This window comes from Hypanus sabinus, chromosome X1 (genome assembly GCF_030144855.1).
Source record: "Hypanus sabinus isolate sHypSab1 chromosome X1, sHypSab1.hap1, whole genome shotgun sequence".
NCBI classification, from domain to species: domain Eukaryota; kingdom Metazoa; phylum Chordata; class Chondrichthyes; order Myliobatiformes; family Dasyatidae; genus Hypanus; species Hypanus sabinus.
Genome location: NC_082738.1, coordinates 8723172 through 8744669, shown reverse-complemented (window position 1 = coordinate 8744669; position 21498 = coordinate 8723172). Strand labels below are relative to the sequence as shown.

At 43.6% G+C, this 21498-nt stretch overlaps 1 protein-coding gene across 4 annotated transcripts in view; it reads right to left on the bottom strand.

Annotated features, from left to right (window-relative positions):
* The window catches only part of mrc2 (mannose receptor, C type 2), a 230419-nt gene that overhangs the window by 30254 nt on the left and 178667 nt on the right, over positions 1–21498 (bottom strand). For 3 of the 4 annotated variants that reach the window (XM_059955739.1, XM_059955740.1, XM_059955741.1), the window contains exons 21-25: positions 13012–13126; positions 11893–12056; positions 9844–9952; positions 6396–6634; positions 2717–2885 (exon numbers count right to left, since the gene is read on the bottom strand). In XM_059955739.1, the coding sequence (XP_059811722.1) occupies positions 2717–2885; positions 6396–6634; positions 9844–9952; positions 11893–12056; positions 13012–13126 (796 nt within the window). Of the gene's footprint in view, positions 1–2716; positions 2927–6395; positions 6635–9843; positions 9953–11892; positions 12057–13011; positions 13127–21498 lie in introns of all 4 variants that reach the window. The other variant, XM_059955742.1, reaches the window with a different exon arrangement.

The following is a 21498-nucleotide window of genomic DNA, read 5'->3' as shown; positions in this document are numbered from 1 at the left end:
AGCAACCGCTACAACATGTTTTTATCGCTGGCTGTCCAGAGGGGAGGTGCTGAAACGCTTTGTCGCGCGTCTGGAAGAAGTGAAAACTTTCCTGGGCAGCAAAGGGCTCAACTTTCCTGAGCTGGAACAGCCAGAGTGGCTGGAAAAGCTACACTTCATGGTAGACATGACAGCGCACCTGAACACGCTGAACACAGCTCTTCAGGGGAAAGGACGTACAGCCCTGCACATGTTGGAGGATGTTTTGCATTCGAGCGCAAGTTGACGTTGCTTGCCAGAGATTTACAGAAAGGCACATTGTCTCACTTGCCCAATTTGAGAGAGTTCAAACAATGTCACGACATGATAAATTCGGAGTATTTACATTCTGCAATCATCGCAATGCAAACATCGTTTGGGAAACGCTTCTGTGAGTTCAGAGAGGAAAAAAACACATTATCCTTCCCGGTCACTCCCCTAAGCATCGATCTATCCCTACTGAATACGACTGCATTGTCAGGTGTGAGTCAACCTGAAGAAGTATGATAAATATTTTAATTGCGTATTATTTTACGTATATTCATATGTTTTCATTGTTCAGTGAAATAGTCCTTTTATTTTTCAGGTTGACAGCTGGCTGACGTTATTTTTGGTTTGCTGCTGGCGGCAAATTTAAGTTTGGCGTTTTTCATAAATACAAGAAGGACTCAAATAGACGTTGAGTATTTTACTTAAAAGTAACCTTCAACCCAACGTCTTTTTTTCGGAGTTCAAAATGTTTTTGTTGCATGCAGAAATGTAATTTCGTTTTCTCTGCAGGAGTTCATCAATTTCATAAATGCAACACATTATAGTTTATTTATACATAGCATAAAGGCAAAACAAAACGTTGTATGCAGTGTTATTTCATTTTAAATGTCAAACGGGTTTTGCGGCTCCCAGTGTTTTCTTTTCTGTGGGAAACGGGTCCAAGTGGCTCTTTCAGTGGTAAAGGTTGCTGACCCCTGCCCTAGAGTAACACTGTCACATTTTGTTGTATTCATTAATGCTTGAATGACAATTAAACTTGAATTGAATTGTATTGAATTTCCTTTACACACCTCTGCTAATATAGAAATGAGACACTCCAAAGTACTGGATATGCTAAATTAATGTATAATGCCTTGGGCTTTATCTGCCAGTGGCACTCACACATACTGGACATCAGTTGTTTAATGCAAGCACTATTTAAGTTCTTGCCATCATTGCTTGGATGTGTGCTTTACAGTAAGGGAAGAGTAAATGTCGTGCCACATTAGTCCTTATCTGTTGCAATCATCTAGTAGCTGAGAGTGAGGTGTAAAGTGAGCCAGTGCTGATGCTGCAGTGTGACGTTTTACCAGCAGAGGGGGGCATTGGCACCAGTAACACTGCACCAGCTTTCAAAATGGGTTCACTGTCCAAACAAGGCATGATTGTTGCTGGTCTCCACCGTCCACACAGTGGGGAAAGGGCGCAAACAACAGCCCTTGAAGATGCCCTTGATAATGGTGAGGGTTGTACCCATCGTGAAGCTGGCTGAGTCTATGCCCCTCTGCAGCCTGTTGTGGTCCCATGCATTGGAACCTCTACACCTTACAATTACCAAAAGTCAATATACATAGAACACAGATATTTACAGCACATTACAGGCCCTTCAGCCCACAATGCTGTGCCGACCATGTAACCTACACTAGAAACTGCCTAGAATTTCCCTACCACATAGCCCTCTAATTTTCTAAGCTCCATGTACCTATCTAAGAGGCTCTTAAAAGACCCCATTGTATCCACCTCCACCATCACTGTCGGCAGTGCATTCAATGCACCCACCACTCTCTTGAGTGAAAAACTAACCCCTGACATCCGCTTGGAACCGAATCAAAGAAAGTTTAAACACAGGAGTATATTTTATAATGCTACATGTCCTGTGGAATCCATGACAAGAGAACTGGGCAGCACGGTTAGTACAACACTGTAGAGTACCAGCAACCTGAGTTCAATTCCCGCCACGGCACCTTCTCCCATGACCATGTGGGTTGCTCTGGGTGCCTCGGTATCCTCCCACAGCCCAGAGACGTACCGGTTGGTAGGTTGATTGGCCGTTGTAAATTGTCCTATGATTAGGCTCAGGTTAAATTTGGGGTTGCTGGGCGACATGGCTCGAAGGGTCTATTCAATAAATCAGTAAACAAACTGACAAAGCAGAGAGGTTGAACATAAAATCAGGGGAGGGGGTGAGGTGGGTGCCCACCAGGACTTTTGATGGGAAGATCTCCGAGAGCTTGAAGGGAGACGAAGGGGAAGATTCATGACCAATTAATCAGATTACATGAGATGGAAGGTCAACAGCCCGAAAAACCTAAGGCAATGGCCACAGCGTACAGTGAGTGGGAATAAGGAGACACACTGGTGAAGGAAATCAACATCAGGCAGTATCTATGGAGGTAAGTGGGTAGCCAATGATTCACAATGAGACCCTTCATCACCTGGTTACAATATGAAGATTATCAGCCTCTGTGACTCCTGTCACTTTAAGGAATGGGTTATAATTTTAAGCATCTGCCTCTCGCCTAGAACTAGAGTTTATAGCCAACAAGCAGGATATCTGGCCCAGATGATGAGGTTTTTACACTTCACACTTTCCAACTTTATCCAAAATTACTGGCAGCTTCAAATCCTGCCTCCTTTGCACGACAGACCCCTCCTCATCCCCTCCTACCTCCCGCTGCGAGGCAGATGGCTCCATTCAGCTTGACGTCGCAGTTGGACGTCTGCCACGTGCCGTCCACGTCCATCCGAGCACAGCCTGCGACCTGATGGGGCTCGCCATCCTGCCAGTTGGAGTAAAACAGCTCCTCCCCGCCGAGCCACGAGTAGGTCCTGCCTCCCTGTGCAAAAACACTGAGCGTGAGGGAGAGCAGAACCAGAGCTGGTAGTGGGGGGGGGGGGGGGGGTGGTGGGTAAAACCACAAACAATTAAATACTGCAGAATGAGGTGCAAGGTTAATAATGTACACATCAGGGAAGGTATGAAATAACACAGAGGGTGCACAGCAACACAACATGAGAAGTGTACAACAGAATCAGAATCAGGTTTATTATACCTGCACTAGGTAAGTTACAAAAATAAGGATGGCAAAGAAAGAGGGAGTGGTTATGGACCATTTGAAAATCTGACGGCCAAGGGTAAGAAATGGCAAAGCCATTCCTGAATCATTGAATGTGGGTCTTCAGGCTCCTGTACCTCCTCCCCAAAGGTAGCAGTATGAAGAGAAAATGTACCAGTTGCTGGAGGTCCGTAATGATGCCGTATTCTTGATGTCCCGCCTTTTGAAGATGTCCACGATCGTGAGGAGAGGAGGGTTGTGCCCATGTTGGAGCTGGCTGCATCTACAACCTTTTACGACCTGGGCTTTGGAACCTCCATACCAGGAGGAGATGCAACAGACAGAATGCTCTCCACTAAACATCTATCAAAATTTGCAAGAGTCTTTGGTGACATACCAAATCTTCTCAAACTCCTAATGAAGTAGAGTCACTGGCGTGCTTCTTTGTGATTGCATCAACGTGTTTTACCCTGGCCGATACTCAATGGGGACTGGTGTGTGTTCTGAGTGCAAGGTTGCCAAAACACTTCTCAACCAGCTGACTCATCGACCTCTTCTGTGCATTTCCTCGTTGCTGTCTGAGACTTTACCAACAACAGTGGTGTTATAGGCAAATTTATAGACGGTGTTTGAGCTGTTCTTAGCCACGCGGTCACGAGCACAGAGAGAGCAGAGCAGTGAACTACACAGTAGCGTGGTGGTTAGCGTAACGCTAAGAGTGCCAGCAATCGAGGTTCAACAACTGTAAGGAGTTTGTATGTTCTCTCCATGACTCTGTGGCTTTCTTCTGGTTTCCTCCCACATTCCAAAGACACGTGAGCCAGGCAATGCTATGTTGGCACTGGAAGTGTGGAGACACCTGCGGACTGTGTTAGTCATTGATGCAGACAGCACACTTCACTTCATATTTTCATGTTTCGATGTACATGTGATAAATAAAACTAATCTTTAATCTCTCTAATCTTGCGGTGTATCAGCGAGGAGCAGATGTTACCACTGATCTGCATTGACTGCAGTCTCTCAGCGAGGAAGTCGGGGATTCAGCTGCAGAGAGAAGTACGGAGGCCCAGGTTTAGAGGGGGTTGGTGGCACTGTAATCGATAACCAGCAGTCTGATGCATAGTTTGTTGTTGTCCACCTTCTCTCCGAGTGGAGAACCAGTGAGATTGTGTCCACTGCAGACCTGACGCAGCGACGGACAAATTGCACTCGCAATTTGAAGCAGGTGGGAGCCTCAGCGAGAGACTGAAGATGTCCTTGAACACTCCAGCCAGTTGGTTGGTGCAGGTTTTCAGAGCCCGGGGCTTGATGCCTCACTCTCTTGAAGGATGTTCTGACATCGGCCTCTGAGAGAGATTGCAGGATTAAGTGTTCAGCTCGTTGAGGGAGTCAGGCATCACAGCCATTCATGATGGTGGCTTTCACCTTATACGAAATATTATGCAAACATTGCCACCAGTGACCTGTATTTGGTTATGTCTCTAACTTCACACGGAATTGCCAATGGACTCACTTTCAAGGACTCTTCATCTCATGATCTTGACATCTATTGCTTTCTTTTTGTACTTACACAGTTTGTTGTCTTCTGCACTCCATTTGAACGCCCAAGTTGGGTGGTCTTTCATTGATTCTGTTATGATTATTAATCTATAGATTTATTGAGTATGCCCGCCAGAAAGTGAATCTCAGGGTTGTATCTGGTGTCATATATGTACCTGAACTTCTGGTGTTCTGTGGATTGTACTGCACTTTAGTAGAACCCTGAATCATTGGTCATAAATGTCATAAATGCCACAGATATAGCATTTGGCAGACTGCAATTCGCTTGATTCATCCACAGTTTCTGGGTAGAGTGTATTTGCTATGTTCTCGAAGACACACACTCAATTTGATGAAATTGGTGACAACTGTTGCATATTCATTCAAATGTGAAGATGAGTCTCTGAATATGATCCAGTCCACTGACTCAAAGCACTCCTGGAAGTGCTCCTCTGCCTCCCTTGGTCCAAAGCACTGGTACTGTGGCCCTCAGTGTTTGCTTATACACTGGAGTATGATCAGACTTCCTAGGCATGAGATGGAATGGTAAGCCTTCTTGATGGTGGTGCAACAGTGATCAAGCATGTTGACTCCTCTGGTTCCACAGGTCACGTGTTGATGATAGTTAGTCAGGAACTTCAAGTTAGCCTGATTCAATTCCAGCACCATCCTGTAAGGAGTCTCTGTACGTTCTCCCCGTGGAATGCATGGACATTCTCTGGGTCCTCTGGTTTTCTCTCACGGTCCAAAGATGTACCGGCAAAGTTAAATGGTCATTGTAAATCGTCCCATGATTTAGTTAAGGTTAAATCATGTGTTGGCAATGTCCTGCCCCCATCACACATATGACCCAACCATTACACACCCTGTGTTAAAAGCATCATCAACAAGACACAAGACCAGAATGTAACGAAGTCCCTCCTCTTGCCTGGGTGAGAGAAGAGAGCTGCGTCGCAGGCTACAGTGATAGAGCAGATGGGGTCTGTAAACCCAGGCGTTATGTTGAGTAGAGGTGCAATAAGTGAATGTAATAGCAGCAAGGTGTGGGAGGACCCAGAGAAAACCCACATTCCATAAGAAGGATGTACAACCGGATAACCCAGCCTCTGACCAAGTGATGTCACCCATTGTCACCAATGCTGACTGTCAGGGCCGAAAGGTCTAATTGTGGAGTGTGACACAACTGCTCTGTAACCTGAGGATGATTTCAACACATGATCTAAACAGGCCCTTCAGCCCATCTGACCAGCAAACTCCTATCTATACTAACCCATGCAGTACCGAGATGGGAACCTGAACCACAAGGGTGCAGAAGGTTTGAGAGCCTCAGTGTTGGTAAGGAGGGTTTACATGGTTCACAGTGACATGCTTTATGTTCACAACAACTTAGTATCAGTGCATCTAAAATGGGCGGCACAGTAGTGTAGTGGTTAGCACAATGCTTTACAGGCAACCGGGGTTCAATTCCCACCACTGCCTGTAAGAAGTTTGTATGTTCTCCCTGTGACTATATGGGTTTCCTCCCACAGTCCGAAGTCATACTGGTTGGTAGGTTAATCGGTCATAGTAAATTGTCTCGTGATTAGGCGAGGGTTAAATTGGGCCCTATTCTGTGCTGTATCTCAATCAATCAATCAACAAGTAAATAAATTAAAATCAGCATTTCCCCCACATTATTTACAGGGTACAACCAACCACCATGCAGACGGATGGATCACAATTAAATCGAGGAGCCTCAGTCACTGGAGTTACCTCTTCATTGGAGAGTCCAATCCAGACGGGGAACTGGACACTGTTGATGACCTGTGTGAGGTAAGCCTGGTGGTAGGGGTCCATCACGGTGACCAGGGTCTCGTTTCGAGTCTCGCAGAGCCAAGCAGCTTCCTGCCATGTGAGGGGCTTCTGAATTACCCGGTAGGTGCTGTTCATGTAGGTCAACTTCGACGTGAGGGTAGGTGGGAACTTGGCAGGTACGGATGGTAGAGATGTGTCTGCAGTGAAAGAAGAAGAGTTTGGGTCAAAGTGAAAGTGAGGAGAGGCTCTTGTCTCAAAGAAAAGGCTTCCAGCTAGTTGACCAAGAAAGAGGCAAAGAGTTAGACCCCCCCTTTTCTGGTGTTAATCCAACACCAATGAAGCTTGCTAAGTAACAGATGAAGTAGGTAACAGTGTTGAGTAGTTATGCTGAGGGATTAGTAATTCAGAAAACATGCTTGAATCTTATTTTAAAAGTTCTTAAATTGGAATTCAGCTTATATCTCTGTGCGTCCTTCCTGTGGAACATTTGAGGTTTCTCCGGGTGCTCTAGCTTCCTCCCACAGTCTAAAGATGTACCAGTTGGTCGGTTAATTGGTCATTGTAAATTGTCCCGTGACCAGGCTAGGGTTAAATTGAGGTTTTCGGGGGTTGCTGGGCAGTGGGTCTCAAAGGGTTGGAAAAGCTCAGCGCTGTATCGCTACATAAATAAATAAATATCTGCTCTTAATGAAAGACCCGGGATGGAGCAAATGCCAGTGATGTCCACGTCCTGAGAATGAATATAAAAACAGATGAAAAAAAAAACATCTGACATCAACCCACAATTGATGCTGCTACTTAGATGTTTTTAGTGCTGTTTTGTGCAACAAGCTTTCAGGAATTTTACCAGTCCTTTGGGATCTCATTCTTAAATTCAGTTTGTTTTTCTGTAACCCTTGCCAAGGATGTCTGGAGACAAGTGATGCATTGATTCAAAACCAAACAGACATAAGATGTGTTGTTTCTGGAACATAGAAGGGATGACCTAAGATTTATTTTTCAGCCTTGTGTGGAGTGCATCTTTGCTGGAAATGGTGAATTCTCAATTACTTGCATTCTGTCAGTGCAACAAAGCAGATGGTGAACACAGTTACACAGTAAGGGGGCAGCCGCTCAAAGCTGAAATGTGTCGGAACTTCTTTTTTGCAGAGGGTGGTGGACCTCTGGGACTCTCTATTCTTGAGACTGTGGGAGGCAAGACCACCGATGGCAGTTATGTGTTTGGAAGATTGAGGAATGAAGGCTCCAGGCAACTGGCTCAAAAGAAATGATGAGGCTTGATGAATGGTGGTCAGCCATTTGGAGGGTTGGGGGGAGAGGTAGTGGTAGCTCCTCTCTTATGTACATAACATTCCTTCCAGCTTCATGGTGGAAACACCAACAGAACAAGGATTACAACACAACAAGGACAACAGAGAGAGACACAAGAGTGGATGAAGCCTCTTGACCTTCAGACTTAACTATTGACCCTCTCTACGTATCCACCCCAGGATCCCACCTGTCTTCTGTAGCCATTCTTAGCCTCTGCAACAGTAGCCAGACCTGAAAAAGTGTGCTCTGGCTTTAACCTAATTGCTGCTCTGAACATCCTGGTCCCACTTGCTTTACTGATTAGTGAGGCTAACCTAGAGAATCAACACGGACAACACGCTGGAGGAACTCAGCAGGTCGGGCAGCATCCGTTGAAACGAACAGTCAACGTTTCGACCCTTCTCGGCCCAAAGCATTGACTGTTCGTTACAACGGATATTGCCCGACCTGCTGAGTTCCTCCAGCGTGTTTGTACGTATTGATTTGACCCCAGCATCTGCAGTGTACTTTGTGTAACCTAGAGAATATTGCCAGGGTTGGCAATCTGGATCGGGACAACAACCAGGCCACCAGGTGACTGGAAGCCTGGGACATCGGACCTTAGACCATAAGACGTAGGAGCAGAATTAGGCCATTCAGCCCATCAATTCCATTCTGCCACTCCATCATGACTGATCCCTGATCCCATTCAAACCCATACACCTGCCCTCTCACCATATCTCTTGATGCCTTGATCAATCAGGAATCAATCAACTTCGCTTTGAATATACCTATGGACTTGGCCTCCACCGCAGTCTGTGGAAGAGAAATCCACAGATTCATCACTCTTTGGCTAAAAAAATCCTTATTTCTGTTCTAAAAGATTGCCCCTCAATTTTGAGGCTGTGCCCTCTAGTTCTGGATACACCGACTATAGGAAACATCCTCTCCACATCCACCCTCTCTAATCCTTTCAACATTTGGTAGGTTTCAATGAGGTCCTCTGCATTCTTCTAAATCCCAGTGAGTACAGGCCCAAAGCTGCCAAACGCTCCTCATATGTTAACCCCTTCATTCCCAGAATCTTCCTTGTGAACCTCCTCTGGAATCTGTCCAATGACAATACACCCTTTCTGAGATATCGGGTTCCAAAACTGTTGACAATACTCCAAGTGCGGCCTGACTAGTCTCTTATAAAGCTTTAGCATTATCTCCTTGTTTTTATATTCTATTCCTCTTGAAATAAATGCCAACATCCCATTTGCCTTCTTTACCACAGACTGTGAATTCAGCTTCTGGGTGTCTTGCACAAATACTACTAAGTCCTTTGGCAGCTCTGATGTTTGAATTTTCTCCCCATTTAGATAATTGTTCACATTGTTGTTCCTTTTACCAAAATGCTTTGTCATACATCTGCCAACACTGTATTCCATCTGCCACTTTTTTTTGCCCATTCTTCCAATCTGTCTAAATCCTGCAGCAATTACATTGCTTCCTCAGCATGACCTACCCCTCCACCTATCTTTGTATCATCTGCAAACTTTGCCACAGAGCCATCAATTCCATTATCTAAACCACTGACAAACAATCTGAAAAGTAGCGGTTCCAACACTGACCCCTGAGCCCCACTAGTCACTGGCAGCCAACCAGAAAAGGCCCCTTATTCCCATTCACTGCTTCCTGCCTGACAGCCATTCCTCTATCCATGCCAATATCTTTCATTGAGGAAGCAGTGCCCCATGAACAGGGCATTGGAGTACTGTAGGCATCCATGACTGGAGGTTGGGGTCTGGGTTAATTGGAGATCTGAGTTGGATCAAGGGCTGAGGTCTATGGATAGGGTTGGTTGTCACTTCCATGGATTGTATATTAAATGCTTAAATTGTATTGGATATTCAACATGACTTATCTTAGAAACATCCAATCTGATTACAGGATGCCACCAAATGAGCAGGAAACAGCCCTCATCATGTTACATTCCATCCAATCAGATACCACAATAATGAACTTGACTTGGCCATTTTAGATGCTAAGATATAGACCCCTCAGTGTCAGAGCATGGAGAGTGAGCAGAGATTGGAATTAATGAGTTGGATGAACACTACATAGGCCATACCTTTGCTTCTCTGACAAATGTAGCCATTTTTATCATTGGTGCAGCTCCTGTCATCCCAACGTCCAGTGAACTGGGGGTGTAAGGCATGCCAGATCACCACGCAGTTTTCCTGCACAGACAATATGATAGCTTAGTCCTCAGGTTAAATGACATCAGATATTGACCAGAACAGAACATTGCTTTCTGAAGCAGACTTAGCACCAACTAACTGAATGCCAAATGACTGACCAATCAGTGACTACAGGGATACAACCACACCTTGACCAGGCTTTAGGGCATCAGTGTCATCAATGCATCATGTATAGGCCATTGGGCCCAACTTATGCATGCTGACCAAGATCCCTATCAACATTAATTCATATCTTATATCCCACAATATCTTTCCTATCCATGTACCTACCCAAATGACTCTTAAAACCTGTATCTGTGCCTACCTCCCCATTTCCTCTGGCAGCTCACTCCACATACCCACCACTTTCTGTGTGAAAACTGGAATCAGAAAACGTGGGCTTAAACTCTAGTCCAGGACAAACTTCAGTGTGTGCTGGGCTGGTGGAGGAATCTATATTTGGGCTGAGCCAATTGCCTATAAATTCATCCATCAGAAAATACGCAGTAAGATATTGGATTATGAGGACCACTTGTCTCTTGTTGGTTTGTCCTCTTGTTGCTGATGAGAAGTGCTGGTCACCTTGTTCTTTCCATGAGTGACCTCAACCTTGATAACCAAGAATCTCCACAGCAGCTGATGATTGATTGTAATCTCTGCTGCACCTTCAAAACTCTAGAGCAAGGCATCTCCATCTTTTTATACCATTACCTGAGGGTTCTGTGGACACCAAGTTGGGAACCCCTGCTCTAGAGAGATAGACCTTCGTGACTGGAGCCCTTTGTCCCTTGTCCTTTCACTTCTCTGTGAGGGAACTTACGTCCCAGCATTCCTGCTCTTGCCGGAAGCTTGCTGGGGCCTGGTTAGAAATGGATAGCTTCACCCTTTACAGTGTTCAGGACACTGCAAATGACTGCAGTTCCAAATCAAAGCTCTGTAAACAGTGGACATGGATAGAAACTTTCCATCAGTAGCAGGGTCTAGGATCTGAGGGTACAGCCTCAGAACTAAGCACACAGAAACTGCAGTTGGATGCCTTCGACCTCGGATGGGAGCCAACCTGACTAGGAAAACTGAGACCAACTGGAGCAAAGTGTGGACCTTGCAGATCCTCGAAAGATCAACTGAAAGTTAACTTGAGAGTGATAAAAGTGAATCGAGAACAGATTTGCTAAATCAGCCTGCAGAAAACCCCGAAACAGGCCTTTTAGCCCACTGAGTATGTAGCATTCTTCACCTGCCCATTTACACCTATGCCACTGCATTGTCCTCACATTCCCATCAACTCTCGGTTCCACCACCCACTTACAGTCTAGGGGCAATTTATGTTGGTCAATTAATCTACAAACCTGCAGGAGGAAACTGGAGCCCTCAGAGGAACCTCACAGGATGAACATGCAAAGACATGGAGTCATATCAAGTCCTCATCTATACTAACGTGGACACAGGAGCTTCCACAGATACTCTGGCAGTAAGTCAGGTAGCATCTATGGAGGAGAATAAAAAGTCAACAAGACCTTTTGATCTCGGCCTGAAACATCGACCGTTAATTTCCTTCCACATATGCTGCCTGACTTGCTGAGATCCTCCAGCATTTTGTGTCTGTTTTCATCAGTACTAACCTCATTTTCCTTCTGTTAGTTGGCAATTCAAGTGTTCGTCTAGATCAGGGGTTCTCAACCTCGGGTCCTTGGACCCCTTGGTTAATGGTAAGGGTCCATGGCATAAAAAAAGGTTGCAAACCTCAGTTCTAGATACTTCTTAAACTTCACACAGAGAGCACCAGAGGTCAGGATTGAACCTGGGTCTCAGGCGATGTGAGACAGTAATTCTACCAGCTACATGATTGTGCTGCCAGAGAAGGGTCAGGATATGCAGCACGCCAGTCAATGTCATTCACAGATCAGCTGAATGGAAGCAGGCCAAGAAGTGCAACCTACCAGATCACTGGATGTGGAGGAGATGTGCTGGCCTGAAGGCTCACCAGGAGCCCAGTTGATATACTTCAATGGTTTCTTCTGTAGCCACTGGAAGTCCTTGCTCATGTCATGCAACCCAATCCAGAGGTCGAAGGTGATGTTCGGAAGCAAGGCTGTTATAAAGGCTGATGTAAAGAAAGCTCAGATAAGGGAAGGCAATGACCAAAGTACAAGGAGTTGAATCCCAGAGCTGGCTCAGTGATTGAGCTCCTCATCACTCTGGACAGAATGTGGGGAATATAATTTCAATATTGAGCAATGGCAAAACAGTAGACATACCTGTCTACTTGTTGGGCTTCTCTGTGAAACTTAATGTCCTCTGAAGTCTAAATTATCCCCACTCACAGTGCCTGACGGACATTTGATAAATCCTGAACTGCCTCTCATCAGCATTAAAAACATTGAATTTGTTCAAGAAAGCACACTACCAATTCCTTAAAGACAATTAGAGACAGACAATAAATGTAGTAATAACTACATTCAGAAAATGAATGAAAAATACCAACAGAGCAAGGTTTGAGGAAGTTAATTGATATATCACTGTTTTGTGATATATCATGAACCAGCTTCATTAGACACTGCTTTGATTATAGGACAGGGGACAGGTCCACAGAAACCTGCCCTGGTCTTACTATGATGCCACCTCTTAACTTTGTGAATCCTGTTCTGAACAGCCGATCTCCGTCACAGAGATTACCCAAGTGTGAGTGACACAAGTTAAATCTGATTCAAACTGTTAAACTCAAGACAAGAGTCTGCGAGTGCATTTGTGCATTTTCATCTGTTATTGGCTCACAGATTGTGAGCTTATTTCTCCACAGGAGCTACAACTATGTATGCATACCTGTATGTTTGTTATACACGTTTGAATGTACCTCTTCCTATCGTGAGTAGCCCTCCACTGTTTATGTTCCTCATTGACCTATCTTACCAATAGGATGGAGTGTGAGACAGAATAGGGATAAATTACCAAAGTCAGGGGACAATCTCATTGAACAGACCGTCTCAAAAAGGTCAAATTAAACCAAAGTTAGACATGGGAACTTGGTGCAAAACTGAGAATGGATCCAGAGTTGATACCTTGCTCGTGGTAATTGGAGATCATTGCCAGTAGCCCTCCTGCTCTCTCACAAGCAGCCTTCGCTTCAATCCAGTTAAGACGACCCATTTTAGTATATCCATTTATCTGGTAGCACTGAGGAGAGATGAACAACAGATCAGGTGAAAATGTAGGAAAAGAGGAAAGATAGAAATAAATAAACAACATGTTATTTTTGCATCACTCTAGTTGGACAGTGTGAAGAGGTAGATGGATTGTTAGGCTGATTATGATCTACCACAAACATATGCCACCAATAGTATTTCACCTACAGTTAGGCTGATCAGTCCTACGTATGGTACAATTTTATGATTTGAACAATCAATACATCAACATAAAGTATTGGGCCCACACCCCAGCATTATCTCCTTCAGCCTCCTTACCTTCCCTTCCCCTTTCCAGGCAGGTTATAGAGTGCAGAGAGCAAGAGAGAAGAATGAAGGAACTGGAAAAAGAGAGTAAGAATTGATTGGTTAGAGAGGCTAGCACATAGTTCATAAGGAAATACAGCAAAGGAAAGGGTGAGGGGAGAGAGAGGTGTACAGAGAACAGCTTTCATCTTATCTTTGCTCTTTTCTCCCCAGCACTTCTCCCCCCACTGAAGGCATCCTTCATTATCCAATGTGAAGTGTATGGGCATTGCCCACATGTAGAGAACCTTTGCAGACTATTTCATTACAGCAGAACTTCAGTGGTTTGTCCTCATCCCTGTCAGTTTCAAGCTGCTAAGGGGTGAGCAGTCTCCTCCCTAACCCAGGCACTGAGAATGGCTGATGACCTTCATATCACTGATGCGAAGAATGAGAGGCCACACCTGAGACCCTCTGGTGACTCGGCCATGCAGTGATCCAGAGGAGTGAGGACTTATTGGAAGAGGGGTGACCCTGAACCCTAAGACCCAGGTATGACCTGTACACACAACACACTGAAGCAGGGTCTGTGGTGATGTGCAATGGAAACACGGGTTGTTTCAGCCTTCAGGAATTCCTAGAAATCAAAATGTACTTTAAATTGCAATTTAAACACTACACACTAGATAAGTCAATATGCTTCACCTCTCTGCTTTCATCACCTTGTCTAAATCCTTGTCCTTGGGAGCTGTTAGGTCAACTTTTACACTCCTAAAATGCTAAAGTAAAAATAATTCCTGCAATCCCAACTGAACCAAATGGGTCATCAGGTTGGGAAAGGGTTGCCAACTCTCCAGGGGAATGTACAGTTTGTTACCCTCTAAGAATTGATATTGATCTACAAGACTCTGCTGCAAAAAAAAAACATTACCAGGGCATGAAAAAAAAAACTCACTTAACATTTTTTCTTTGAATGCTTTTATAAAACTATTGGGCATAAAAAAAGAAGTTGTGACAGTCAAGGTAGATCCTATCAGCAGGTGAACCTGTTTGATTTCCAGTGGTTAACAGGACATAACAAGCAGGAGCAGGAGCAGTACACCTGGGGCTTTGAGCTGCTCTGCCATTCATTCAGATCATAACTGACCTTCTACCTTGAATCAAAGTTCAAAGTAAATTTTATTATCAGACTACATTTGTCACCACATACAACCCTGAGATTCATTTTCCTTTGGGCATACTCAGCAAATCTATAGAATAGTAACTATAACAGGATCAATGAAAGATCAAGTAGAGTGCAGAAGACAACAAACTGTGCAAATGCAAATAAAATAGATAGTGATAAATAACCAGAACACAAAATAACAAGACAGAGACTAAAAGTGAGATCATTGGTTGTGGGAACATCTCAATGGATGGGCAAGTGAGTGTAGTTATCCCCTTTGGTCAAGAATCTGATGGTTGAGAGGGAACTGTTCTTGAAACTGGTGGTGTGAGTCCTGAGGTTCCTGTACCTTCTACCTGATGGCAGCAGTGAGAAAAGACCATGGCCTGGGTGGTGAGGATCTTTGATGATGGATGCTGCTTTCCTATAACAGCATTTCATGTAGATGTTCTCAATGGTTGGGGGGGGGGGGGGTTTAACCGTGATGTACTGGGCTGAATCCACTACCTTTTGTAGGATTTTTCATTTAAAGGCATTGGTGTTCCCATATCAGACCATGATGCAGCCAGTCAGCACACTCTCCACTACTGTCGTGATTTCTTTGTAATTACATTCACATGCTGGGTCCAGGATGGGTTCTCTGAAACAGTAACACCCAGTCCAATGAGGACTAGCTCATGGACCTCTGGTTTCCCTCCCCTGAAGACTACAATCAGTTCCTTGGTCTTGTTGACATTGAGTGAGAATTGTTGTTATGGCAGATTTTTATTCTCCCTCCTTTTTGCTGATCCCACACTGCCTTTGATACAACCCACAACAGTGGTGTCAGCAGCAAACCTGAATATGGCATTGAGCTGTGCTTAGCCACACAGTCAAAGGTGTAAAGCAAGTAGAGCAGGTGGTAAGCACACAGCCAATGTGATGCACCAGTACTGTTGGAGATTGTGGAGGAGATGTTGTTGCCAATCCAAACTGACTGAGGTCTACAAGTGAGGAAATCCAGGGTCCAATTGCACAAGGAGGTACTGAGGTCAAAGCTTATTGATTAGTTTATTGATGATGGTATTAAATGCTGAGCTGTAATCAATAAAGAGCATCCTGATGTATGCTTCTTTGCTGCCCAGATGTTCCAGGGTTGTGTGAAGAACTAATTAGATGGCATCTACTGTGGACCTGTTGCTCTGGGAGGCAAATTGGAGTGGATCCAAGTTTGCCTCTTGGGCAGGAGTTGATAGGTTTTATCACCAACATCCTGAAGCATTTCAACGCTGTGGATGTAAGTGCAACTGGGCGATAGTCATCGAGGCATATCACCATGCTCTTCCTGGGCACCAGTATAATTGGAGCCTACTTGAAGCAGCTGGGTACCACATGCTGCCCAAGTGAGAGGTTAAAGTTCTCTGTAAACACACCAGTCAGATGGTCAGCATGGGTCTTTAGTACATGGCCAGGTACCCCATCCGGGCTGAATGTTTTCCTTGGATTCACCCTTCAGAAGCCAGCCCACACATCAGCTTCAGATACTGAGATCAAAGGACCATCAGGAAATGTGGGGGTTCGCAATGGCTCCTCCATATTCTGATGCTCAAAGCGAACATAGAAACCACTGAGCTCATCTGGAAGTGAAGGCCTACAGTCCCCCATATCGCTTGATTTAATTTAGTAGGAGGTTATACCATTCAAACCCTGCCACAGCTGACGAGCATCCCTCATTGGGTCCAGAATCTCCACTTTGCCTGTGAGATGGTTTTCCAGAGATCAAACCTGCACCTCTTGTAGCAATTTTGGCCTCTAGACTTGAATGCCTTTGATCTGGCCCTCAGCAAATTTCGGATCTCATGTTTCATCTATGGCTTCTGATTGGGAAGACTCTGAACAATTTAGTGGAGACACATTCATCTACAGCTGTCTTAATAAAGTCCATTACAATCCTGGTTACATCCCTGTTCTGATCCATCTGGTAAAGGCACTCCCACAGTGCAGTTACCTGGCGAGCTTTAGAATTTAAATTGAGCAATGATAGAGAATTGGTATTATATTTTGAAGTCTGGATGCTTTGGGAAATGGAGGTGTTGGATTCTGATGTTTCCAGTCCAAGTTCTTTCGGAAATCAAGAAAGAGGCATAAAACTTGTTGCTTCATGATAATTTTATTAAGCACGAAAGAGAATTGGAAATGTAGAGCTGCAGAAGCAGAGGTCTGGTAAGGGAAGAGAGAGAAGGAGCGTAGATGGCAGAGCAGCATGGTCAATTCTTTTTATAAGAAACAGTCCATTTAAATTCGTAGATAAGATTCAACCAATCAGATAGCCCACATTCAAATAATACAATAGCAAGAGAAGCTTCCAAAACTTGTATTGTAAGCACAGAACAAATGCATAAATGTACTGTGACCTCTAGGAAACAAACTGCACTAAACAGTTATGTGTATGGAAGTAGTTATATAAAATACAAGCAATTAATTGTTAAGAAGCAATAAAACAATTAAATAGTCTAATCCAACAACCCTGTCCCTTTTGATTCTAAATCACACATTTAAAATCATTACATCTGAAAATTAAGAGGCAAAAAACTTGTGCTATCTATGTTAAGTATAAAATAGTCAAAAATTACTTAGGTAATGAAAATATCAAAGGTTATATATTCTTCAAAGTATTTATAGGATCATGTCATTGTTAGACAGATCAGTGAGTTTGAATTACTTAATTAATGATCACCCTCAGACAAGTAAAAAAAGATGCAAATTATGATAAAGCATATTAGTTTGACTATTAGCACTCATTGTAAGTAGGGAGAATTGGCAAAAATATAATAACAACTAATATCAGAATAAACTTCAAAAAGTCCAGTAGTCAACTCTTTATGAAGTCTTCTGGCTGGTTAGTGATTTGCTCACTGTAGCCCAGCAGCATAAGCACTGGGTCAAAGGTTATTAGCACTTTAACCACAGTGCTTGTTGTCCTCATCAGGTACCACTTCAGCTCTCTTGTGGTGGCTGGCGTGCATCCACGTACTTTTAGCTTCTACCTTCACCGCCGAGTCAGTTATTAAAGGCACTTGATAAGGATCTTCCCATTGAGCTTCCTTATGTGATTTCTTAATCAGGATGCACTCACCAGGAATCAGGGCTTGTCACCCTCCTCTTGGAATACTCCAAGCGGCAAAAATCTGTTGAAAAGCAGACTGTACAGCTTGGGTTAGTTTCACACCATAGTTAACTGAACTGTCGGCTATAATGTGTATATCAGCCTCTTGGAAACTGAGAGCTCCCGTCGGTGACGTAGGACACCATGTTACTACCGCAAATGGACAGCTTAGTTTTCTTGTTTGGGGTTGCTTTGATGCTTCATAGGAAGAGCCATAGGCCATGATATGCCTTCCTCATGATACTTAGTCAGTCATTTGATAATCCTATTTACTTGTTCGACTTATCCTGATGACTGGGTGATGTGGACAATGAAAAGGTCATTCAATGTTTGTCAGTCGACAGAATTCTTGACAAACTCTCCAAGGGTGGCATGGTAGCATGGTGGTTAGCACAACGCTTTACAGTACAGTCAACCTGGTTTCAATTACCGCCGCTGCCTGTAAGGAGTTTGTATATTATCCAGATGTCCACCTAGGTTTTCTCCGGATGCCACTCACAGTCTAAAGATGTACCAGTTGGCACGTTAATTGCCATTGTAAATTGTCCCATGACTAGGCTACGATTAAATTAGGGGACTGCTGGGTAGTGAGGCTCAAAGGGCCAGAAGAGCCTGTTCATGCTGAATCACAATAAGTAAATAAATAAATGTGAAACATGTTCCTTGGTCAGAGTTGATGTGACATGGCAATCACCATCTAGGAATATAGTTCTTAAACAGAGTTTTTGCTGTGTGTGTGGCAGTAGCTTTATTCGCCGGAACATCTTCCACCCATCTTGAAAACTTGTCCGCTATTACCAGCTTTGGATTACGAACTTTGGATTTCACCATCACTGGAAGAATCTGTCGATTGTCTTTTCCACTCCAATGTGTCCTGGGGAGTGTATCTGCTGTGCCAGATAAGGAAGCACCATAATTGGAGCTACTCGTCTATGACTAGTGCAATATCTTCATACTCCACCACTGTTTAATTTCCCACCATTTTCTATCCAGAACTACTTTTCTCATTAGAGCATTGAACTTGCATCTCTCGAATATCTTGCATGCTCATCTATGATACAGAATTCAATTTCATTTCCATAATTCCATTTGTCAGGTTCACTGTATTTGTTCTTGGTATTGCTATATTTCTTTTAGCTCTTGCCATGTTCTGCATTTTGCAATTTCATCCATGTATGTATTTCCATGGCTTTCCATTGTAGACATTTTGGGAGAATTCTACATTTTAATACAACAACTTTAGATAGCAGTTGTATGACATCTATACGTTCTTGTACAAGTTGGCCATTCTTGATTGGGGTTCCAACAGCCATAAGAAATCCTCTTTTTATCCAAAAGTTTCCAAAATCATGAACAACTCCAGAAGCATATCAAGAATCAGTGTAGATATTTGTTGATCTTCCTTCTGCCAATTTACAGGCTTCAATCAAAGCTTTTAGTTCTGCCTCTTGCACAGAGGTGCCAGAAGCCTTGTTTCCTGATGCCAGCATTCCAGCTTCAGAGACAACTGCCCATCCAGCCAGTCAAATTCTTCTCTCAATTGTTGAGGAGCCAACAGTGTAAAGAATCAGATCCGGGTTCGATAAGGACATTTCTTTGTAATAATTTGCATCTTCATGGCATGTTATTGTCCTTGCACATTCATGGTCACCACAGTCTTTCATGTCCGATGGTATCAGTGTAGCTGTATTCACCGGACACGCTTGTTGAATGATGACATTAGGTGCCTCAAGAACAGCAGACGACTTGGACCACCGAGCAGCTGTTAATTGGGAGACCCTAATCATAGTTAGTAAAGTGTGTACTGAGTGTGGATATGGAACAGCTAATATTTGATCAAACACAATGCTAGAAACAGCCATAACTGCCAGGTAGGTTGCCTACACTGCTTGTAAATACAGACCCCATACTAATTGTACCTAATCCAATTTAGCAGAGTAATACCCAACAGGATGGTGTTGGTCTCCATATTCTTGAGTTAAGACTGCCATTGTGTTTCTCATTGACATACTGGGTAAATGGTTTACCTGTTTAAGGGATTCTTAATGCAGGTGCAGTACACAAATGTCACCTTTAAAGTTTGAAACATTTTCAGTTCTTCATTAAGGGTCACAGGGTTGTCTGAGCACTTTATGTCCTTCAGCAGATTGCTGAACAGTTGAGCAATAGCTGATGGATCTGGCACTATTGGGGTTAGCTCACCAATACATTGATCAGCAGCCTAATAATACACTGTCAGTCTCCTTTCATAGGTGTCATCTTCCGTCCTGCATGTCTTCACTCCCTTGGCCTTTATTGGAGGAAGGCTTGACATTGCTGCCAATCTTATTATTTCATCACTGTCATCCTCACTTGAGTCACTAGAAGCTGCTGTAGAATCAAAGTCACGTCCATCCTGTAGTTCCTCGGAGTTCAGATGGTGTTGCTGTCTCTGAGGACTGTCCGATGTAGGCTGTAATTCTTCAGAATTCGGATGATGTCACCGTCTCAGAGAACTGTCTGATGCAGCAAGGAGCAACAAGGAGCGTCAGTAGTATCATCACTGGCAACATCACCAGAAACATCATCAGCAGGACTGCCCACTTGAGGTCCCTGCTCCACTTGTTGAAATTGGTTCAATCTGCTTTGGAGCTCCACACACTGCATGTCAATTTGATTATCATGTTGTTCTTTCACTTGTTCAGTTAATGCAGAGATTTGCTCTTCAGGACTTTTTACTGTCTATATTATGCTGTTTTTGTAGTTTGTCACATTTCTTTCCCAATCAATTAGTAAATGTCTTTACTTGCCCCATTGACTTTTTTTATTTGCTCACACACTCGATCAAGCCAACCTCGTCTTCTTATCTTTAGCTCAGGCTTTTCCTTTCCCTCAGGCAATTTCTGGATCATATCACATACCTCCTCGTTCATAAAAAACTTTGTTGGCATTTTTAATCTGGATTTTTCATTAATTTTATCAAATTGAGCTGTTTTATTCAGGTAAGAGCTTGTAGCAGGTTTCACAAATTTGGCCATTAATTGTACTTACTTTTTGTTACTTTGACTGCAATCTCGATGTATTAATAGATTCCAAGTGAAATTTTAATAGGTTGAAATGTAACCACAGTTTTCTCACACACTCCACTGCTTGTGCATATTTGATTTTTTTCTGCGCTCCACTGGCTTGCATTTATTTTGCGCTCCACCACTTGTACGTACTTCATTAGTTTCGCACTCCACCGCTTGCACGTATTTCGCGCTCCAACACTTGCATGTATTTAATCTTTTTCCGCGCTCCACTGCTTGCAGGTAGTTTGCGCTCCACTGGCTTGCACGTATTTTGCGCTCCACCGCTTGCACGTATTTAATTTTTACAGATCTGTTTTCTCAAAATAGTAACGTAGTAGTTCCTCACTCCTACTTCCATCCGCATTGAAGCCAGAACTAGGTTTTCTCTCAGACAATTTGGGATTAGGAGAAGCTCTTACCTCCTTTCTTTAGGCGCTGGAATTTTCCACTTCATCTGGGATTCTTCCAAGTCCTTAAATCTTCACAACCATCCTGCCGACTACGCCAAATTGTTGGATTCTGATGTTTTTAATCCAAGGTTCTTTCGGAAGTCAAGAAAGAGGCATAAAACTTGTTGCTTCATGATCATTTTATTAAGCATTAGTAGAACAAAGAGAATTGGAAATATGGAGCTGCAGAAGCAGAGGTCTAGTAGGGGAAGAGAGAGAAGGAGAAAAGATGGCAGAGCAGCATGGTCAGCTCTTTTTATACCTCATAGATAAGAAACATACCATTCAAATTCGGAGATAAGAGTCAGC